Source organism: Neoarius graeffei, chromosome 10 (genome assembly GCF_027579695.1).
Source record: "Neoarius graeffei isolate fNeoGra1 chromosome 10, fNeoGra1.pri, whole genome shotgun sequence".
In the NCBI taxonomy this organism is placed as follows: Eukaryota; Metazoa; Chordata; class Actinopteri; order Siluriformes; family Ariidae; genus Neoarius; species Neoarius graeffei.
The window spans coordinates 28,306,515-28,327,710 of NC_083578.1; the positions used below are offsets into that span (position 1 = coordinate 28,306,515).

The following is a 21,196-nucleotide window of genomic DNA, read 5'->3' on the forward strand; positions in this document are numbered from 1 at the left end:
ATCGCAGGGCTGACATATAGACACAGACAACCATTCACACTCACATTCACACCTATGGTCAATTTAGAGCCACCAATTAGCCTAACCTGCATGTCTTTGGACTGTGGGGGAAACCGGAGCACCCGGAGGAAACCTATGCAGACACAGGGAGAACATGCAAACTCCACACAGAAAGGTCTCCGTCGGCCACTGGGCTCAAACCCAGAACCTTCTTGCTGTGGGGCGACAGTGCTAACCACTACACCACCGTGCTGCTGGTATTAGAATTGAGTGTCAAAATAGAAACCAACTTTAATTTTGTTATTATGTCAACAGCAGTGACAGAGGCTCAGATTCTATAAAGTTGTTTAGGCAACAACTTACAAATAAGAATTTTGGCTTTAGCCATGTCCAAAAATATAAATTTCATCTCATCTGGTGTTTAAACACTGTTTGTCACTGCACTTTCTCTGGCAACACCACCAGTCTGGCCTTGACTGACCCAGCACAGGAGCTTTTTACAGTGGATTTTTTTTTTCCCTGATGGGTGGAACAATGTCTGAAGCTTTGTTTGGAATAACTATCATAAGAATGCACTGAGAAAAGCACTGACATTTTGGATAGGACACATAAAAAAGCTTTGTCTGACAAGAATAAAAGTATTAAAATCACACTAATAATGTAATAGAATGTATTTTTATTGCTAGAAAAAAAAATGAGTGTAAACAACATGGACATGTCCAACTGGTTTTTAATGACAGAACAGACCAGTCAATGTGATGGACACAGAAATTATTCTCCTCTTCTTCTTTTTTCCAGAATTATAAAATATTAAATATAAAGTATAGCTGCAATACAGATGCAAGTGGGGAGTCAAACTCTTGCGGTTACCAGAGGACTAGCCCCCCCACTGTAACCCTAGCTATGTAATAGGTGAGAGGCCAAGGGCTATGGAAACGGAGATCGGCGCCGCCCTATGTGCCACATGGCGTGGGAAGGACTTTACTATAGCTGCAACATGATATCCTGTGTATATAAAGCCTGGTTCCTGGTTTTGTTTCCTTTGAATAAAACAATATTTTATTACCCTTAATATTTAAATGTTGCAATTACTGTAAGTTTGTTACATCATTTGTTTACACATAAGTGCATTAGAAAAATATTCTAGTGGTTTATTTGGTTACCATCCTATTAATGTTAAAGAGATAATCCTAATATGAACAGCAAACTAATAACTGCAGATATCAGCTTTTGAGCAAGCAGGCTTTGGGGCTATCTCAGGTGTTTAAAAATGACTGACGGCTAATATCTGTCTTCCTCTTCACAGGTCCGTATATTCCCTTACCTAATTGGACGGGAGTCTGCCTTCGCTGATAATCTCAAATGGATGGCCTGCACTAACAAAGGTTTGGCTTCCTCAATTTCCCTTCCCATCATGACACTGTGCAAAGATTTAGACAGGCTGTTTAATGAGCATTGAGAGTGGGGTAGATGGGAGATCTGAGTGTAAATAAATTACTTGTCAGTCAGATGTTCATATATTTGGCAATTGTGATCTTCCTCGAAGTTGGCTGAAAGGCAGCAAAAAATAGCAAATGGTAGAAATGAGGCAGAATAGTAAAGGCTGTGTGCTAAAATAGTGTGCATTTTGTAGTGTAACCTCGTGTTTGTGTTCCATGCAGTCTGCAAACACTTCTGGGTTTATCTGAGCACCTACTCAGATATATTTGTACTGATTGTTTACATTGCAAAGAAAAAAAATACTGTGATTTTAAATAAATTTAAAGACCCAAACATATGCAACTTTCTGTGTTTGTTTCATTATGGATTTTTTTTATGTAAATTATGAGATTATATTACTGTATTATATACTCCTAGACATTTTATACTTGTTTCAAACTTATTACAGTTTATTGACAAATACAGTTAGGTCCAAATATATTTGGACACTGACACAGATTTTGTTTTTTTACCTGTTTACTGAAACATATTCAAGTTATAGTTATATAATGGACATGGACATAAAGTCCATACTTTCAGCTTTCATTTGAGGGTATCCAAATTAAAATTGGATGAAGGGTTTAGGAGTTTCAGCTCCTTAACATGTGCCACCCTGTTTTTACAGGGACCAAAAGTCATTGGACAATTGACTCAAAGGCTATTTCATGGGCAGGTGTGGGCAATTCCTTCATTATGTCATTCTCAATTAAGCAGATAAAAGTCCTGGAGTTTATTTGAGGTGTGGTGCTTGCATTTGGAAGATTTTGCTGTGAAGAAAACATGCGGTCAAAGGAGCTCTCCATGCAGGTGAAACAAGCCATCCTTAAGCTGCGAAAACAGAAAAAACCCATCCGAGAAATTGCTACAATATTAGGAGTGGCAAAATCTACAGTTTGGTACATCCTGAGAAAGAAAGAAAGCACTGGTGAACTCATCAATGCAAAAAGACCTGGACGCCCACAGACGACACGCAGGATAATTTCCATGGTGAAGAGAAACCTCTTCACAACAGCCAACCAAGTGAACAACACTCTCCAGGAGGTAGGTGTATCAATATCCAAATCTACCATAAAGAGAAGACTGCATGAAAGTAAATACAGAGGGTTCACTGCACGGTGCAAGCCACTCATAAGCCTCAAGAATAAAAAGGCTAGATTGGACTTTGCTAAAAAAAAATGTCTAAAAAAGCCAGCACAGTTCTGGAAGAACATTCTTTGGACAGATGAAACCAAGATCAACCTCTACCAGAATGATGGAAAGAAAAAAGTATGGCGAAGGCATGGTACAGCTCATGATCCAAAGCATACCACATCATCTGTAAAACACGGCGGAGGCAGTGTGATGGCTTGGGCATGCATGGCTGCCAGTGGCACTGGGTCACTAGTGTTTATTGATGATGTGACACAGGACAGAAGCAGCCGGATGAATTCTGAGGTATTCAGAGACATACTGTGTGCTCAAATCCAGCCAAATGCAGCCAAACTGATTGGTCGGCGTTTCATAATACAGATGGACAATGACCCAAAACATAAAGCCAAAGCAACCCAGGAGTTTATAAAAGCAAAGAAGTGGAATATTCTTGAATGACCAAGACAGTCACCTGATCTCGACCCAATTGAGCATGCATTTCACTTGTTAAAGACTAAACTTCAGACAGAAAGGCCCACAAACAAACGGCAACTGAAAACCGCTGAAGTAAAGGCCTGGTAAAGCATTAAAAAGGAGGAAACACAGCGTCTGGTGATGTCCATGAGTTCAAGACTTCAGGCAGTCATTGCCAACAAAGGGTTTTCAACCAAGTATTAGAAATGAACATTTTATTTACAATTATTTAATTTGTGCAATTATTTTTGAGCCCTTGAAATGAAGGGATTGTGTATAAAAAATGCTTTAGTTCCTCACATTTTTATGCAATCATTTTGTTCAACCCACTGAATTAAAGCTGAAAGTCTGAACTTCAACTGCATCTGAATTGTTTTGTTCAAAATTCATTGTGGTAATGTACAGAACCAAAATTAGAAAAATGTTGCCTCTGTCCAAATATTTATGGACTTAACTGTACCTCACTAATTTCAGGCATTTATTTCTAGAATCTGGGGGAAAAAATTTTGCATTTGTTTATGATAATAATCAGAATAATGAGCTCATAATTCAAAATATTAAAATATAATACAACCCCAGTTCCAAAAATGTTGGGACACTGTGCAAAACATAAATAAAAACAATGCAATGATCTACAATGTTCAAGCTATATTCAATTGAATACAATACTAAGACAAGATATTTAATGTTCAAACTGATGAACTCCATTGTTTTTACTGAATTTGATGCCTGCAACATGTGCCAAAAAAGTTGAAACAGGGCAACAAAAGACTGGGAAAGTTTTGGAATGCTCAAAAAAACACCTGTTTGGACCACTCTGCAGGTAAATAGGTTAATTGGTAATCAGCAAGGCTCAGTTGTTCACAAGCAGGGATGGGGTGAGGTTCACCATTTTGTTACAAACTGCATGGGCAAATAGTCCAACAGTTTAAGAACAACATTTGTTGATGTACAGTACACTTGCAAGGAATTTTGGGATTTCACCATCAATAATCCATAATATCATCAAAAGGTTCAGAGAATCCAGAGAAATCTCCACATGTAAGGGGCAAGGCCAAAAACCAACACTGAACTCCTGTGATCTTTGATCTCTCAGGTAGCACTGCATTAAAATATGACATGATTGTAAAAAGGACATTACTCCATGGGCTTGTGAACACTTTGGAAAACTGTTGTTAGTAAACACAATTTATTGCTTCATCTACCATGCAAAGCAAAAGCTGTATATCAGCAATATCCAGAAACACCACAAAATTCTCTGGGCCTGACCTTATCTGAGATGGACACAAAATGGAAACACGTGCTGTGATCTGACAAGTCCATGTTTCAATTTGTTTTTAGAAATCATGAACATTGTGTTCTCTGGATTAAAAAGGAAAAGGACCATCCAGATTGTTAGCAGCACAAAGCTCAAAATCCACCATCTGTGATGGTATGGGGATGTGTTAGTGCACATGGCATGAGGGCATGAGTAAGTTGCACATCTGTGAAGGCAGCATTAATGCTGAAAGGTACATACAGGTTTTTAAGCAACATGTACTGCTATCCAGATGACATTTTTTTCAGGAATGTCCCTGCTTATTCAAGCAAAGCATTACCAAGCCACATTCTGCACATTTCACAACAGTATGACTTTGTACCGTAGTAAAAGAGTACAGGTGCTAAACTGGCCTGTCCACCTCCCATTGAAACTGTGTGGTTTGTTATGAAGCACAAAATACAACAAAGGAGACCCCAGACTATTGAGTAACTGAAGGTGTATATCAAGCAAGAATGCGAAAATTTCGCATTCAAAACTGCAATAGTTAGTGTCTTCAATTCCCAAAGGTTGACTGAGTGTTGTTAAATGAGAAGATCATGTCAAACAGTGGTAAGCATGCCCCTGTCCCAACTATTTTGGAATTTTATAATATATTGTTATTAAGGTTTTCATTAAAATATAAAATGGTTTTGTTGCTGTTTATTTTAATCGTTCACGTTCATGTCCATGTGTGGTCATCAGCAAACACCCAGCTATTTTCAAGGCCAAGGCAAATTTGACAGCCAATCATTGAAAAGAAGTTTTTGCCAGTATGCTTAAAATTCATGTATTAATTTAATATTTGTGTAAATGTCATCAGTATAGCTATATCTAGGCAAGCCTTTGTTTGAGTATTGTATGTGTACCATATATGTTTGAAACTTGGCTTTTCCTTTTTTGGATGCATATGAAATATTTCACATTACAGCAACCTTGAAAATCCCATTTCCCCTTGCCCTGATTTTCCTCTTCAATGCTTCTCTCTGATGCCATTGTGTCAGTGCATTTCCAATTGGATGGGTTCTGGACAGGGAAGACCTTGTATGGAAAATAGATCACCAGGAAATGTTTTTCTGATCTGCTTCTACTTTTTTGTTGTATCTCCCTTTTGCTGGTCTGGCCTCAGCACTATAGATATATTGAGTCATACAACAGACTCACGTGTCAAACTACCGTTAACATTTCCATTTTGATGACTGCTCTTACATTAACAATGCCTTAAAATTCACTTTGTGTAGCTTTAATTAAACTCAGCTATAACTCTTTGGGAACTTTCACTTTGTATAAATGTAATCCAAAGTAAAAGATACCCTGATTTTAAGACATTGATAATCTCATCTCATCTCATTATCTCTAGCCACTTTATCCTGTTCTACAGGGTCGCAGGCAAGCTGGAGCCTATCCCAGCTGACTACGGGCGAAAGGCGGGGTACACCCTGGACAAGTCGCCAGGTCATCACAGGGCTGACATTGATAATATTAAATTAATTTAGTTAGATAATTAATAGTTTAAAATGTCTTTATGTAGTTCTAATTCATTAGATAACAGCACTGTTGAATTCTCAAATCTGATTGGTCAGTGTCACGCCTTCGTGTGCTCGAGCATGGCACAGCTTGAACACCCGCTCACATTTACAGTGGTACTTGAAAGTTTGTGAACTCTTTAGAATTTTCTATATTTCTGCATAAATATGACCTAAAACAACAACAGATTTTCACACAAGTCCTAAAGGTAGATGACGCATAGAGCGCATTGCGTGCACCCTTGGACAATTCATCAGTGGATGCACCTGTTGCTGATTGGGAGAGCAATCAGGATGCTGGTTACACTGACATGGTGGGAAGTATTGTTTTGATTGTCATGTTTGTTTCTAGCCGTATTTAGTACTCTGTTTAATGACTCTGGTTTATGTTCTGTTAATGAATCTAGTTTCTGTTTTGGTTTCATTAAGTTTCGGTACTCTGACCTTGCCTCAATAGCACACCTGTACATAAAAACCTTCCTGCACTTACATCTGCATCAATGCTGCTTTACCTGACAGAAAACTTTGCCCTCTACAATGCAGTGTTTCTCCTAAGTTTACTGGTTGGGGGGGGTTTGTCACTGGATGAGGATGGTCACTTGCAGGACTCCTCCCCGTGGCTCCTATTACAGAACATTTGGACCTTAAAAAATAGTTAAAGGACTCAAATTTAAGTCTTCACATTTATTTTAGAACTAAAATTAGAAGAATTTTTATAATAGAACTGCACTTCTGTTTTTTATTTTTTTGAACCTTAAAATGGGGGGGGCAGGGTCCTGTTGGGGGGACCTCCCCAATATAATGGTAGGGAAAACACTGTAATGGATGTAGCAGGAGGATTTGGACATGCCACGCAGTCCCACGCTAATGTCAGATTATTGAAGCTGGGATCAGTTTTTCTGAATTTTTCTTCAGCGGCCAGGGCTGAACATACCTGCAACTTATGACGGGGTGGAGAAGTCATCCAATGGATTTTTGCTGCAGTGCCAGTTTTTCCATGTGGACTTGGTGAAGCCCAAGCCTCTGGAGTGCTTATGGGTCAAGTGCATGATTTATTGGCTCACTGGATCAGCATGCTGGTAGGCCGAAGGCCAAGTGAAAATGCATCACCCATGCATCCAGAGCTCCCAGTCATTTGGGGAGGAGCTCAAGTACTGATTCCAGTCCTCCAGGAAGGAAGACCCCCATAATTTTTTTTTTTGGGGGGGGGCTGAGATTTGGGAGGCCAACAGAGCGGTCTCTGCTCCACTGCCCACTCCAGAGCCTGTGACAGAGGTCAATGGAGCGGTCTCTAAAACAGTTAAAGGACTCGAATTTAAGTCTTCACATTTATTTTAGAACTAAAATTAGAAGAATTTTTATAATAGAACTCCACTTCTGTTTTTTATTTTTTTGGACCTTAAAATGTGTGTGTGGGGGGGCAGGGTCCTGTTGGGGGGGACCTCCCCAATATAATGGTAGGGAAAACACTGTAATGGATGTAGCAGGAGGATTTGGGCATGCCACGCAGTCCCATGCTAATGTCAGATTATTGAAGCTGGGATCAGTTTTTCTGAATTTTTCTTCAGCGGCCAGGGCTGAACATACTGGCAACTTATGACGGGGTGGAGAAGTCACCCAATGGATTTTTGCTGCAGTGCCAGTTTTTCCATGTGGACTTGGTGAAGCCCAAACCTCTGGAGTGCTTATGGGTCAAGTGCATGATTTATTGGCTCACTGGATCAGCATGCTGGTAGGCCGAAGGCCAAGTGAAAATGCATCACCCATGTGTTCAGAGCTCCCAGTCATTTGGGGAGGAGCTCAAGTACTGATTCCAGTCCTCCAGGAAGGAGGACCCCCATAATTGTTTTGGGTTTTTTTTTTGGGGGGGGAGGGGGCTGAGACTCAGGAGGCCGACAGAGCGGTCTCTGCTCCACTGCCCACTTCACAGCCTGTGACAGAGGTCAATGGAGCGGTCTCGACTCCATTGCTTGCTCTGCTGCCTGGCTTTGAAGATGTTGTTGCTCTGCCATCAGGCTACAGTGGGGATGAGCTCTTCACTCCATCACCAGGCTTCAGGGAGGATGTCATAACTCCACTGCCCATGCCAAGACCAAGTCCATGTCCATGCCAAGGTGAGAGTGCAAGCCCAGAGTCATGCCCGAGTCTGTGCCCATGCTGACAGCAGGGTACATACCCATGCTCAAGCCAAGAGTCATGCCTAAGTCCATACCCATGCCAATGCCTGAGTCCATGCCCATGTTCAAATTCATGCCCATGCCAATGCCAGGGTCCATGCCCATGCTCAAGCCCAGAATCATGCCCATGCTAATGGCTTAGTCCGTGCCCATATTTGAATTCATGCTCATGCTGATACCAGGGTCCATGCCCATGCTAAAACCAGCATCATGGCTGAGTCCATGCCCATGCTGATGCCTGAGTCCAGGCCCATGTTTGAATTCATACCCATTGCCAATGCCAGGGTCCATGCCCATGCTCAAGCTCAGAATCATGCCTGAATCCATGCCCATGCTGGTGCCTGAGTCCATGTTTATGTTCAAATTCATGCCCATGCTGACACCAGGGTCCATGCCCATATACAAGCCCATAGTTATGCTGGAGTCCATGCCCATGCTGATGCCTGAGTCCATGCCCATGTTTGAAATCATGCCCATGCTGATGCCAGCATCCATGCCCATGCTTAAACATAGACTCATGCCTGAAACCATGTTTATGCCTGAAGCCATGTCTTGTTCGGAGCCCATGTCCAAGTCCATGCCTAGTGTAGAGTTGCCCTTAACTATGTCTAGGCTGGAGCCCTTGTCTGGGCCTATGTCTGTATACAGGGCCATGCTTGAATCTATGTATGAGTCCATGCCCATATCTGAGTTGACACCCAAGCCCGTGTCTATGCCTGAGCCCCTGACCATCCTCATGCCCCAGTTCAAGTCCTGAACTGAGCCCAAGCCCCCACCTAAGCCCAGGTTCCAGTGCCATGTCTACCCAGAGCCTGAGTGGAGCTCTGGGGGGACATTTTCATGTGCCAGGTCCAGGTCCCAGGGCAGCCCAAGGAGGATTTTAACTCACAGAGGGAGCTCTTTGGGGGGGGGTCTGTCACGCCTTTACGCGCTTGAGCCTGGCGTTGCTTGAGCACCCGCTCGCATCCACATGCACGGAGTGCATTGTGCATGCCCTTGGATGATTCATCAGTGGATGCACCTGTTGCTGATTGGGAGCATAATCACCATATAAGCACCCTGGTTATATTGACAACACAAAGTATTGTTTTGATTGTCATGTTTGTTTCTAGCCATATTTAGTACTCTGTTTAATGACTCTGGTTTGTGTTCTGTTTATGACTCTGTTTTCTATTTCGGTTTCATTAAGTTTTGTTACTCTGACCTTGCCTCACATTTGTAAATAGCGCACCTGTAAATAAAAACCTTCCTTCACTTATAACAGCATCAGCGCCACTTTACTTGACATTCAGGGCGTGATTAATTTTTTATAACAGCACTATTCAGATTATAAAGCAAGTCACAGGTTTATATTAATTCTAATATGTTCTAATTAATTTGAATACATCACCATTTCTATATTAACAACATACACAGGGGCCTGTGTGGCAGACTCTCCATGTACTATGGTAAAGGAGTAAAGAGACATTTATTTAGCATTTTTGGAAGTAAAGCTGTAAATTTAAGATTTCATTACAGAGGACTTTGCAATTTCTCAGTAACACGAGAGAGGAAAAAACAACTTTATTGCTGTTATAAAGCAATTAATGAATGAACAAAGTTGCGACACAGGTATTGCGCACATTATACAATATCCCTGACTTGGTTATCACTAGTGCTCCTGATCATACCAGTGTGACGGATGTATTATCAATAGAACAAGCAGGACTCTTCATAGATCATCATACAGTTCTCTTTGAGTTCAAAGCATTTATAAAAGAACCTATGAAAATACACAGGTTTGTGTTTGACTCTGATAAGGGTGATTTTGAAGGCCTGTGCCCTGCATTAATGGCAATCAATCTTTCTTCGATCATAGTTAATGATGACAAACACTGACTGGCAACAATGGAAAGATACTTTTCTTGCACCAGTGTCTGATAACATACCATCCAAGAAGCTTAAGGAGTGGAATTGTGTCCCATGGATTAATGATACGATACTGAATTTGATTTAAAAAAAAATCAGGAAGGCAGAAAATTAAGAAATTGCCTACATGTCACATTCAAGAAGAGTTCAGGTCTTTACGCTTAGAAATAAAGCGCATACTCCTAGAATGCCATAATGAGTTTTTCAACTCTTTTGAGTCGGCCATTAACACTATGTAAGTGCAATAGGCTTATCGAATCAGTCTCATGTAAAAAGGGATCAGTCTCATAAATTCATTAATCATTAATTCAAGTGTCTAATAGTTTATAGCTAAACTATTAAAATCAGTGGAATAACTTAGTGGTGATGTTGCTATAGTTTATTGAGTATTGTAGCTCTAATGTAATACGTTTACTCTAAATCTATAACATTCATATAACAACCAAATGGGCAAAGGCAATTAGAATACTTGTTTGGCAGAGGTTGGCACTCAGTGAATGTTGTAGCAATAGACAGGACACAGTTTATTCCAAAGATACCATTTATTGAGATAGCGGACATGAATTAGCAAACTAATACTGATCAGATATAGCAACAATAGCAGCCAAGGAATAATTCAATATGAATGGTGATACAATGTATACAAATAAGAATCAGTAGTGTTTATGATTATAACTAAGGCACTAATGGTGATAAGAAGTAATAGGCTATATGTAAGTTTACAGTGTAGGGGCGAGTGGATGTTAAAATGTGAGAGGGAAATGTGAGACTGTGTGTGTGTGTGTGTGTGTGTGTGTGCACGTGTGCGCAGCTGCACACTAACGGGATGAGGAGGAGCTAGGGAGAGAGAGAGTGTGCGCAGACGCACAACAAGGAGGGGGGAAGTGAGGGAACGAGGCGGCATGTGCGGGAGAGTAACAAAGGAATCTGTAGCTTAAACTAGTCCAGCTAGGCCTTAAACCCCAAACTTCTACTCAACCCTTAGCTACTCCTGGAATCCCAATGTTGAGGGGTGTTGTACGACGGAGGGAGTTAAAAAGAGAGTGAGAAAGAGTGCATGCACGATCTAACTAAATACAGATAGTAAACAAAGTGAATCAAACAACATGCGGTCTAAGACCGACTTTCATGTGAATCAAAATGCGTACATTTAAACCATGAATGAGTTCAAATAAACAACACTCTTCACATTAACTAGCCACACCTAAGACTAACAATTGCCCAGATGCCAGCCTTACTTGAGATCGCTCTTGTTTGGTGACTGAAAGTGCGCCAGCTGTTATCCGAAGACAGCGCAGAGCGCAGGTCCAGGGAAAAAACAATTCTATTCCTTTTACTTTCACAGCTCATCAGCTGAAGATCTTCGGTGTCCCGTCAGTTGTCCGATGATCTGGAAGGAATCTTGTTTGTAGTTCATCGACGTTGAGAAAGGGAAAAGGGATCCGGTCACCTTTTCTCTTTAAAATACTGCGTGGGCTGCAGTAACTAACCGGTTCAGTTATTATTGCAACTATGTGAAGATCAAATACATTGAACTTTGGCTAAAGGTCCGGTATCAATAGCTTGTTCTTTGTTCTTCTGTAGCACAGATGCAACGGCATCTCTCTTTCACATGTGGAAACCCACCGCCAGAGAGAAAGAATTTCGATTCTGCCATGGGTTTAAAGTGCAGTCGTGACGTCACTGTATTTGGTATCCAGTATCATCTCTGTATCCAATACCATTACAGGGAGTTAGAAGAATGGGCGGAGATAGAACATGACATCGAGTACAGGGATTGGTGTGTTCAATGCTGTACAGTGAAAGGGGGAAGATGGTTACTATGGCTACGGCATGGCAATCCATCCTTACAACTAACTCAAAGCGTTTCTGGACTTTGCTGAAACAGAATTCAAAGTCCAGTACCCTACCAAATTTTTTCTCTGCACCCGTTATGATGAATGCAACTGCTGACTCTGGTCCACAGTTGTCAATTAGATTTACAGCTGAGGACCCACAAGGAATAGCTAATCTATTCAATTCATACTTTGTGTTGGTCTTCTCTTCTAATGACCAGCTTGATAACTACTGTCCTCCACTAGAAATACCAATTATGTCTGAGTTGTACCTCACCAATGGTGAGGTACAAGCCTTATTGGAGAGCCTCGACATTACCAAGGCACTAGGACCAGATGGAATCTCAGCAAGGTTGCTTAGAGGAACAGCTTCAGAGATCGCACCATCTCTCTGTAAGCTATTTACTAAGTCATTCAGGATAGGGGCTGTTCCACAGGAGTGGAAGGAAGCTAACACTGTGCCTGTGTTTAAGAAAGGTGAAGCTGAGTATGCAGAGAACTATCGGCCAATTTTGCTTCTGTCCCTGGTGTCCAAAGTCTTGGAGAGATTGCATTACATTACATTATATTACATGACATTTAGCAGATGCTCTTATCCAGAGCAATGTACAAAGAGTGCAAAAGTCAGGTACACAAAGTGCTGAACTTCTAGATAAGAAAGTTCTAGTGCCAACTGTACAAGTGACAGCAATACCTAATGCAATATATTGTTGAAATCCCAATACTCAAACAGCCAAGGAAACAAGCCAACCATATAAAATTATAACTAATAAACTCAAAACAGCTAAACCCAGGCTAGACTGTACACAGCCGGGGTTGGTCAAGACCAAAATGGAGTTACACCATGGGCAGGGAAGAAGGGGAGAGGTGCGGCCTGAAGAGGTGGGTCTTCAGTTTGCGCTTGAAGGTGGTCAGAGAGTTGGCACCCCTGACCTCAATGAGAAGGTCATTCCACCAATGGGGAACCAGGACAGACAGTAGTCTTAAGCAGGCTGGACAGGAGCAGAGAGGAGGAGGGGCCAGGTGACCAATGATAGCAAAATGTAGGGATCTGGCTGGTGTTTAGGGGCAGAACAGACTCTGGAAGTATGCTGGCCCTAACCCCTTGAGAGCCTCATAAGCTAGCACCAATGTCTTAAATTTGATACGACCTGCATTAGGTAGCCAGTGCAGGTCAGCAAGCAGAGGGGTGACATGGGAAGAACAAGGGAGGTTGTAGACCAGGTGAGCTGCAGTGTTCTGGATGAGCTGCAGGGGTCTGATGGCAGAAGCTGGAAGGCCAGCAAGGAGAGAGTTGCAGTAGTCCAAGTGGGAGAGGATCAGCACTTGGACCAGGAGCTGAGTGGAGCAGGTGGTCAGAAAAGGGTGGATCCTTTGGATGTTGTAGAGGGGGAATCTACACATCTGGGTCACTGCAGCAATGTTCACTGAGGAGGAGAGTTTGTCATTGAACACGATCCCTAGGTTCTTTGCACTGGGTGAAGGAGACCTAGAGATGCCACCCCCCCTCCCATGGAGATGACAATGTCCAGGGGTGGAGAGGATGGAGCAAGAATGTAGATTACCTCCGTCTTACCTGTGTTGAGCTTCAGGTGATGGTTGTCCATCCAGCTCTGGATGTCATGCAGGCAAGCAGAGATGCAAGCAGAGATCTGTGTGTCGGAAGGAGGAAAAGAGAGAAACAGTTGGGTGTCATCAGCATAGCAGTGGTAGGATAGACCATGAGCAGAGATAATTGGGCCAAGAGACTGGGTGTAGAGGGAGAAGAGAAGCAGACCAAGGACTGAACCTTGAGGGACACTGGTGGTGAGTGAGCGTGGTGCTGATACAGCACCAGACCAGGTAACCTGGAAGGCGTGACCAGAGAGGTAGGACTTGAGCCAGTCTAGGGCTGTCAAGCAGATCCCTGGAGCTGATAAGGATGACAGGAGGATGGCGTGATCAACAATGTCAAATGCAACAGAGAGATCAAGGAGGATCAGGACTGAGGAGAGGGAGGCAGCATTTGCTGCATGAAGTGCATCACTGACTGAGAGAAGCGCAGTCTCAGTTGAGCTCGGAAGCCAGACCGATGAGGATCCAGGAGGTTTTTTTTTTAATCAGGTTCAACAAGAGTCTGGTGTTGCCATCATTAAAGATGAAAAGTGGCTCATACATTAAATAAAAATAATACAAAACATAATAGCAAAAAACAAAAAAGAATGTGTCACACCACAATCTTGCCTTGAAGTTACACTGAACATTGTCATCCGCATTTCATTACCTCTAAAACAGTAGATATACATGTAGATACAACAAAGTAACATTAAGAAGAGTTTAAGAGGAATCTGTTAACTGCAGTTTTAAAAGTGTTCACATTTGCAATGACAGGGAAAACTGAGGCTGGCAGTGAGTTCCACAGCCTGCTTGTCCTTGGTGCATATGAAGATAAATGAAGCTGAGTGTTGGATCTTGACACATTGACGAGGTATGGGTGACCACTTGTAGTTGAACGGGTTACTCGTGTTCCAGTAACTTGGGTCGGCAGAATTCCTACAAGTTCCTCAGAGGGTTGCAGGAAGATGTGCCGGTAGAAGGTACTGAGACTGGCTACTTTCCTCCTGTGGTCCAAGGGGAAAATGCCAGCCTATTGTGGGTCCCTAATTTGAAGTTGGCATACAGCTTTCCTCTGGAGTCTGTCTAGCAGCTTTAGAGCCATTGTGCCAGCACCGCTCCATATTGGGGAAGCATATTCCATGAGGGGACGAATATATGCCTTATATACTGTTATCCGAGCCTGAAGAGGGAGAAGGTCTCTTGTACGCCCAAGGATGTATAACCTCCTAGCCGTCTTCTTGGCAAGGCTTTTGATGAATGGAGTCCAAGTTAGAGTATTGGTGATGGTGACACCAAGGAGAGTAATACTCTGTGTGGGCTTTAGCTCTTTGTTCATGAAGTAGAGAGAAGGATGGGTCTGTTCTTGTTTCCTACTTATAATCATCTCCTCAGTTTTACCTGCATTGAATGTTATACACCAGTCAGAGGCCCACTTGTCTATTTTGTCCAGGTCCCATTGTAGGCTCTCAGCACAGGTGTTTCTCAGGCTGGGATTTTTTATAATGACATGTAGAGTTGAATCATCTGCAAACAGATGAAGGTCATTCTTTAAGTGAGATGCAAGGTCATCAATAAAAATGAGAAAAAGTAAGGGCCCTAAAACACTGCCTTGGGGAACTCCGGCAGTTATGGGCACTGATGAAGAGGTAAATCCATCTAGTACAACAGATTGGTGTCTGTCAGCTAGAAAGGATTAAATCCAGCCATACAGGTCACCTTGAATACCAAAGGAGGTCAGCTTGGACAATAGACCGCAGTGCCAAACACGGTCAAAGGCTTTCTTAATGTCCAGGGCAAGAACTCTAATTTCTCTCTGAGAGTCAAGAGTATTATTCCACCACTGGGTAATATATGAAAGCATGTCGATTGTTGATCTCTTCTCTCGGAAACCATACTGGTTGTCACAGAGAAGCCAGTACGTGTCAAGATGTTTACGAATGTGATCACAGATAATACTTTCCATGACTTTGGATATTATCGGCAGTAATGATATGGGCCTATAGTTGGAGGGATCTTTCTTGTTTCCCTTTTTTGGTACAGCTATCACATGAGCAGCTTTCCAGTCGGAGGGAACTGTCTGTGTGTCAAAAGATATCTGGAATAGCTTGGCAAGAGCTGGGGCAAGTTCGGGGCCACATTTCTTAAGTACTGTTGCCAAAATTCCATCTGGGCCATTGGCCTTGGAGGTGTCCAAATTGCAAAGTTTCTGGAGAACAGTTTTGGGCCAGAACTTCAGAGAGGAAAGAACTCCACTGGTTTTGGGTGATAAGTTTGGGGGAGTCTTGCCATTGTTGTTGAGGTGAGCATTTGTAGCAAAAGTCTTGTTCAGCAACTCAGCCTTGTCTTTTGCCTCACTGAAAGTTTTACCATTGCTCACTAGTGGAGGAACAGAAGACGATTTACTGCTGTCAGTCACTGTTTTGACAAGCTTCCACCATTGCTTATTGTCTGCATGCTTGAGATTCTGTTGTAAGTGTTGTGAAAACTGCACACGAGCACGGCGCACAACATGCTGACACTCTGCCTTGGACTTAATATACAAAGCCCAGGAGTCCTTTGTTTGGTCATTTTGCCACCTTTTGAATGCATTTTGTTTTCTTTGAACTGCTAATTTGCAATCTTCATTAAACCAGGGTTTATCAGAATACCGATGTTTGGTTGTCTTGGAAGGAATGAACATGTTCATAGCCTCACTAATCTTATCTCTCACACAGGCCCATGCTGCATTAGCACTTTGGCCTTTTAAGAGAGAAGTCCAACTAACATTGGCCAAATATGAGTGCATACCATCCCAATCAGCTTTGTCATAGTACCAGGTCTTATGATTGCCTGGTTTACTCTGTGTTGGAAGTCTGTAGTTTGCCACAGAAGTTACCACACAATGGTCAGAGGACCCAAGAGGTGCACTGATGTTGACAACATGGTTATCTGGAGAATTAGTGAGGAAGAGATCTAATTTGGAGCAGTTTCCATCCTTACCAAGCCTAGTAGGCTCTACAACGAGTTGATGAAGGTTATTCAAAATGGCAAATTCATATGCACATTCTCCATGCACGTCAGTCTTATTACTGCCTAACCAGTCTTCATGATGGACGTTCAGATCCTCAAGAACAATGATTTCAGATCTTGGGTGGAATTCTTGGATATTGTCAATATTCTCAGATAACACATCATACAAAGAGTCATCATCTGATGGCGGCCGATAGACACAAAACATATAAATCTTACGTCCTGGGAGGAGTAGTTCCAGGCAAACAAATTCATGGTGAAGGTTCTCAAAGTCAGACATTCTTGTAACGGTAAGAGCTTCACTGCAATACACTACTAGCCCGCCCCAACCAGAGTCATTGGGTCTATCCCTTCTGAAAACAGAGTAACCAGGTACCACCAGCATCTCGTCATCAATCTTACTATTCAGAAAAATTTCTGATACACAATAAATGTGAGGAAGTGTTGAAAGAAGATCATGTTCCAGGTATGTCCAATTGGTGCGTAGACCTCTAATGTTCATAAATCGTGCAGTGAATTCATTTTGCTTAGGACCTGGGTTTGGGTGAATGTCACCACAAATAAGGAACAAAATCACTAAAGGTAACATAAATTGGATCACAATTCCATAATCTTGGTCAATTCTTGCAGGGGTCGTCACCATTATATCAGTCCATTTCGAGGCTTTTCTTAATTGTAATGTGACAATATAAGATAAGATGACTTGGGGAGTCAACCCAAGCCAAATAATATGACCAGGGGCTATAAGCCACTTGCTCCTAGGGCTGAAACAGGGTTTCCCCCTTCACAGCCCCTACAGATACAAGCTAGGGTGTCATCCCCGTAGGGAGCCTGGCTGACCAAGAACAGGCCTTCTTGTTCTGTGAGAGAAAAGAGGAGAGTTGGTTAGCAACAGCACATTCAAGTATCTTTGACAGGAAGGGGAGAAGAGAAACAGGGCGGTAGTTCTGGATGACCGAGGGGTCTAAGGTGTTTTTTTTTTCAGCAGAGGGGTGATGTGGGCCCGTTTGAAGCTGTAGAGAAAGTATCCGGAGGACAAGGAGGAGTTAATGAGGGGAAGTGATAAATGGGAGGATGCCAGGAGTGATGGTCTGGAGGAGAGATGAGGGGATAGGGTCAAGGGCACAGGTGGTCAGATGGTGAGAGAGCAGGAGCTGGGAGACATCAGAAGTGGAAAGAGGGGAAAAAGCAGAGAGAAAGAGGGAATAGATGGGGGATGGGGTGGGAAGGTGAGGCAGGCGTGGTGAAGGAGCTGTGGATGGCCATGATCTTCTTAAAAAACACTGTAAAGTCCTCTGCAGTGATGGAGGACTGAGGTGCAGGTGGTGGAGAATTGAGGAGAAAAGAGAAAACAGAAAACAGATGACAAGGGTTGGAGATGGAGGTGTGAATTTTGGAGTGATAAAACTTCATTTTGGCTGATTTGAGTAAGGCTGAGAACTCATCAAGGAGGGACTGGTAGTGAGAAAGGTCAGCAGGGGCCCTGGATTTTCTCCACTTCCTCTCTGCTGCATGGAGACCGATTCTGTAGGAGGGACATGTTTCGGACATCCAGGGACTAGGAGGGAAAGATCTTGCTGGCTTGGAGAAAAGAGGAGATAATGTGTTCAATGATGAGGAGAGAGATTAGAGTAAGGAGGATGCAGCAGATTCAGTGGGGAGACTGGCAAAGGATTCAAGCAGGGGGAAGGGAGGCTGTGACCAAGGAGGCAAGAGAGGAGGGAGAGAGGGAACAAATGTTTCTATGGACTGTAACAGTCCATAGAAGACCAGATCTAGAAGGTTGCCAGCTTTATGGGTTGGAAGAGAGTTCAGCAGGGAGAGATCAAAGAAGTAGAGTAGGGGAAGGAAGGCAGCAGAGTGGGAGGCTTCTAGGTGGAGACTGAAGTCTCCCAGGAGTATCAGTGGGGTGCCATCTTCTGGAAAGGAGTTGAGTAGGATGTCCAGTTCATCAAAGAAACATCCCACAGGGTCAGGAGGGTGATAAACAACAATGACAAAAAGACTGACAAGAGAAGAGACTGAAATGGAATGAAATTCAAAGGAGGAAATGGAGAGGTGGGAGAGTATAAGAGGTGAGAACTTCCATGACTGAGAAATCAACAAACTAGTGCCACTACCATGATGACCAGATGGGCGAGGGATGTGAGAGAAAGAGAAGGAGGTGGAGAGGGCTGCAGGTGTTGTGGTGTTGTCAGGTGAAATCCAGGTCTCTGTCAATGCAAGGATATGGAAGGACAGAAGGGAGGCGTGGGCAGAGATGAAGTCAGCCTTCTGTGTGGCAGACTGGCAGTTCCATAGTCCAGCAGTGACCCAGAAGGTATCAGTGGAGGTAGCTGAAGGGTAGATGAGGTTGGAGAGGCAACATCCTCATGGGGGGCCATAACGATGGAAGCGCCTCTTGTGGGTGAGAGAATAAATAGGAATAGAGTTGAGAGACATGATGAGTAGGTTATGGGAGATGTCAGAGAGGGGGAGAGATTTTAGGAAGGAGCCACTCAAAACCATGCTAAATAGCAAGTTTGGTAATTAGCAATCGAAACTGATGGGTCAATCTCATCTAATAGCAAACCAGATGTAAACACAAGGTAAACAAGTAATAGCACGTGCCTAACAAGCAGCAGATAAGCAGAGTATTCAACGGGTACAAGCAGCAGGAAAAGCACACAGTATTTCAATCACAAAAAACAGTTGGCATAACACAAACACTCTAGAAGTTATCCAAAGCTCCAGTAGCCAACAACGAATGCACTTAACAAACTTATCGAGATGCTTGCCCAATAGTTTTTAAACAAACTTTATAGAGATGCTTGCTCAATAGTTTTAAAGACTGACTGTGTGAGGTTGTCAGGTCTTGTCAGCATGGGTTCATTAGTGGTAAATCTTGCACCTTCAATCTTTTGGAGGTGCTTGATCACATTGGCTCAATGCTGGATAATGGAAAGCAGATTGATATGGTCTACATGGATATGTCTGAAGCATTCGATAAAGTTTGTCATCATCACCTGTTACATAAACTTAGTCTGTTCAGATTTGGGGGCAGCCTCCTCCAGTGTTTCTGTTCCTATTTGACAGATCGCCGTCAGCCTGTGACAGTGCTCAGTGTTACATCAGATTCATTACCTGTTTCTTCAGGAGTCCCACAAGGTTCCATTCTGGGCCCAGCTTTGTTTCTCCTTTATGTTAACAATCTCCTGTATGCTGTTGTAGCAAGCCATGTAACCATGTTTGCCGATGATACCAAATTGTACAGAAAAATTAAATGCCCTGCTGATGTTGACTCCTTGCAAGCTGATCTGGACAGCTTGGACGCATGGTCAACAGACTCTGGCCTCATGTTTAATGAGAACAAGTGTAAGCACCAGATCATCATCAGGAAGATCAAGTCAATAAAGTCTTCATATTCCATCAAGGGCAAACCCCTAGAGGTGGTGTTATCCAAGTGTGATTGATGAATGCTCATCTCCAACAGTCTCACATGGAAACAACAAGTGCTTGAACAGACTTCTCATGCCAACAAACTGCTGGGCAACATTAAGAGGAACACTAGATATATTCAGTCTGTGAATGTTTGAAGATCTGTGTACCTCAAACTAGTGATGCCTCTTTTTGGGTATGCCACACAAATTTGGGCTCCACAATTGGTAGAACTTTTTTTCAAGAATAGAATGCACACAGAGGCGTGCCACTGTGTACATCCTAAAGTTGCCATTTTTGGGTTCAGTGTCATATAGTGATAGGTTAAAAGTTTTACGGTACATCTACTTCCTTTTACCTATTGGCATGACTATTTAGATAGGGTTTTCTTTTTTAAAATGTCTCATTGTCTAGTAACTGTATCTCCTTCAGTGCAACCTGGTCCTTGCTGCTCAAGATCAACCAGATCCTCGAGCAGCAATGTTGTTAAGTATAATGTTCTTACAGTTTTTTTCAATTGCTAACAAGCGTTTACCCATACTTATGATACTTTTTCTAAACTCTTAACACAGACTGACACCTACGGCACACAATTGGCCAAATGGTTAATTTTCTTCTCAAAAGCACATACTGTTAAATATATACCAAAGATTCTTTTCAAAATAGAGCAAATCTTTTTCTGTACATACTAACTTCCCCAAAACACAAGAATTCTGACTCAAAATTAAATACTTATGTCAAACAATAACATTTGTTTTCACTTCACAAGTTACATGGAGTCTATCAAAGTACACCAGGTTTCAAAATACTGGATATTGTTGACATTACAAATAGTGCATAGACTTTTCTGTTTCAGTTTTACGTAAATGTACTGTATTTGCATGCAAAAATGCAATCCACTGTTTTACCCCAAATTTCTTGTATGTTGACATGTAATAGTCACATTCAAAAGAATTTCAGTAAAAAGCAAATAGATTTTTTTCCTTTACTGTTTACAGTACCTACTTCAGTAGGTACATTTGAAATACTGTGACAGAACAGAAAAAAAAACAAACAAAAAAATAAGACAAAAGATCAATACTTCCAAATAAAAATGCCCAGATACGTAAAGCAGAGAAACAATCAAACAATACAGCAAAAAAATCCGTCTCTAATCTCTTCTATCATCTGGGTTTGGCCACATGTTTTCATCTACATCACATCTTATGTCTTCCAAGGCAATACACCTAGGGTAAAAACGCTTTGAGTGCCGGATCCAGCCTTGGCAGCCTTCCGCTGTTATGTCCCTACAGCCAGCATCCATGGCATCCAGGAGGGTCATTTGATCATGTGGCCGATGGTCATACACAT

The 21,196-nt window shown here is 42.4% G+C and overlaps 1 protein-coding gene across 1 annotated transcript in view; it reads left to right on the plus strand.

Moving 5' to 3' along the window:
- Positions 1 to 21,196, plus strand: part of cacna2d3a (calcium channel, voltage-dependent, alpha 2/delta subunit 3a) — a 1,043,750-nt gene that overhangs the window by 818,268 nt on the left and 204,286 nt on the right. The window contains exon 12 of the mRNA XM_060931674.1: positions 1,307 to 1,385. Coding sequence (XP_060787657.1) covers positions 1,307 to 1,385 — 79 coding nt within the window. The remainder of the gene's footprint in view (positions 1 to 1,306; positions 1,386 to 21,196) is intronic.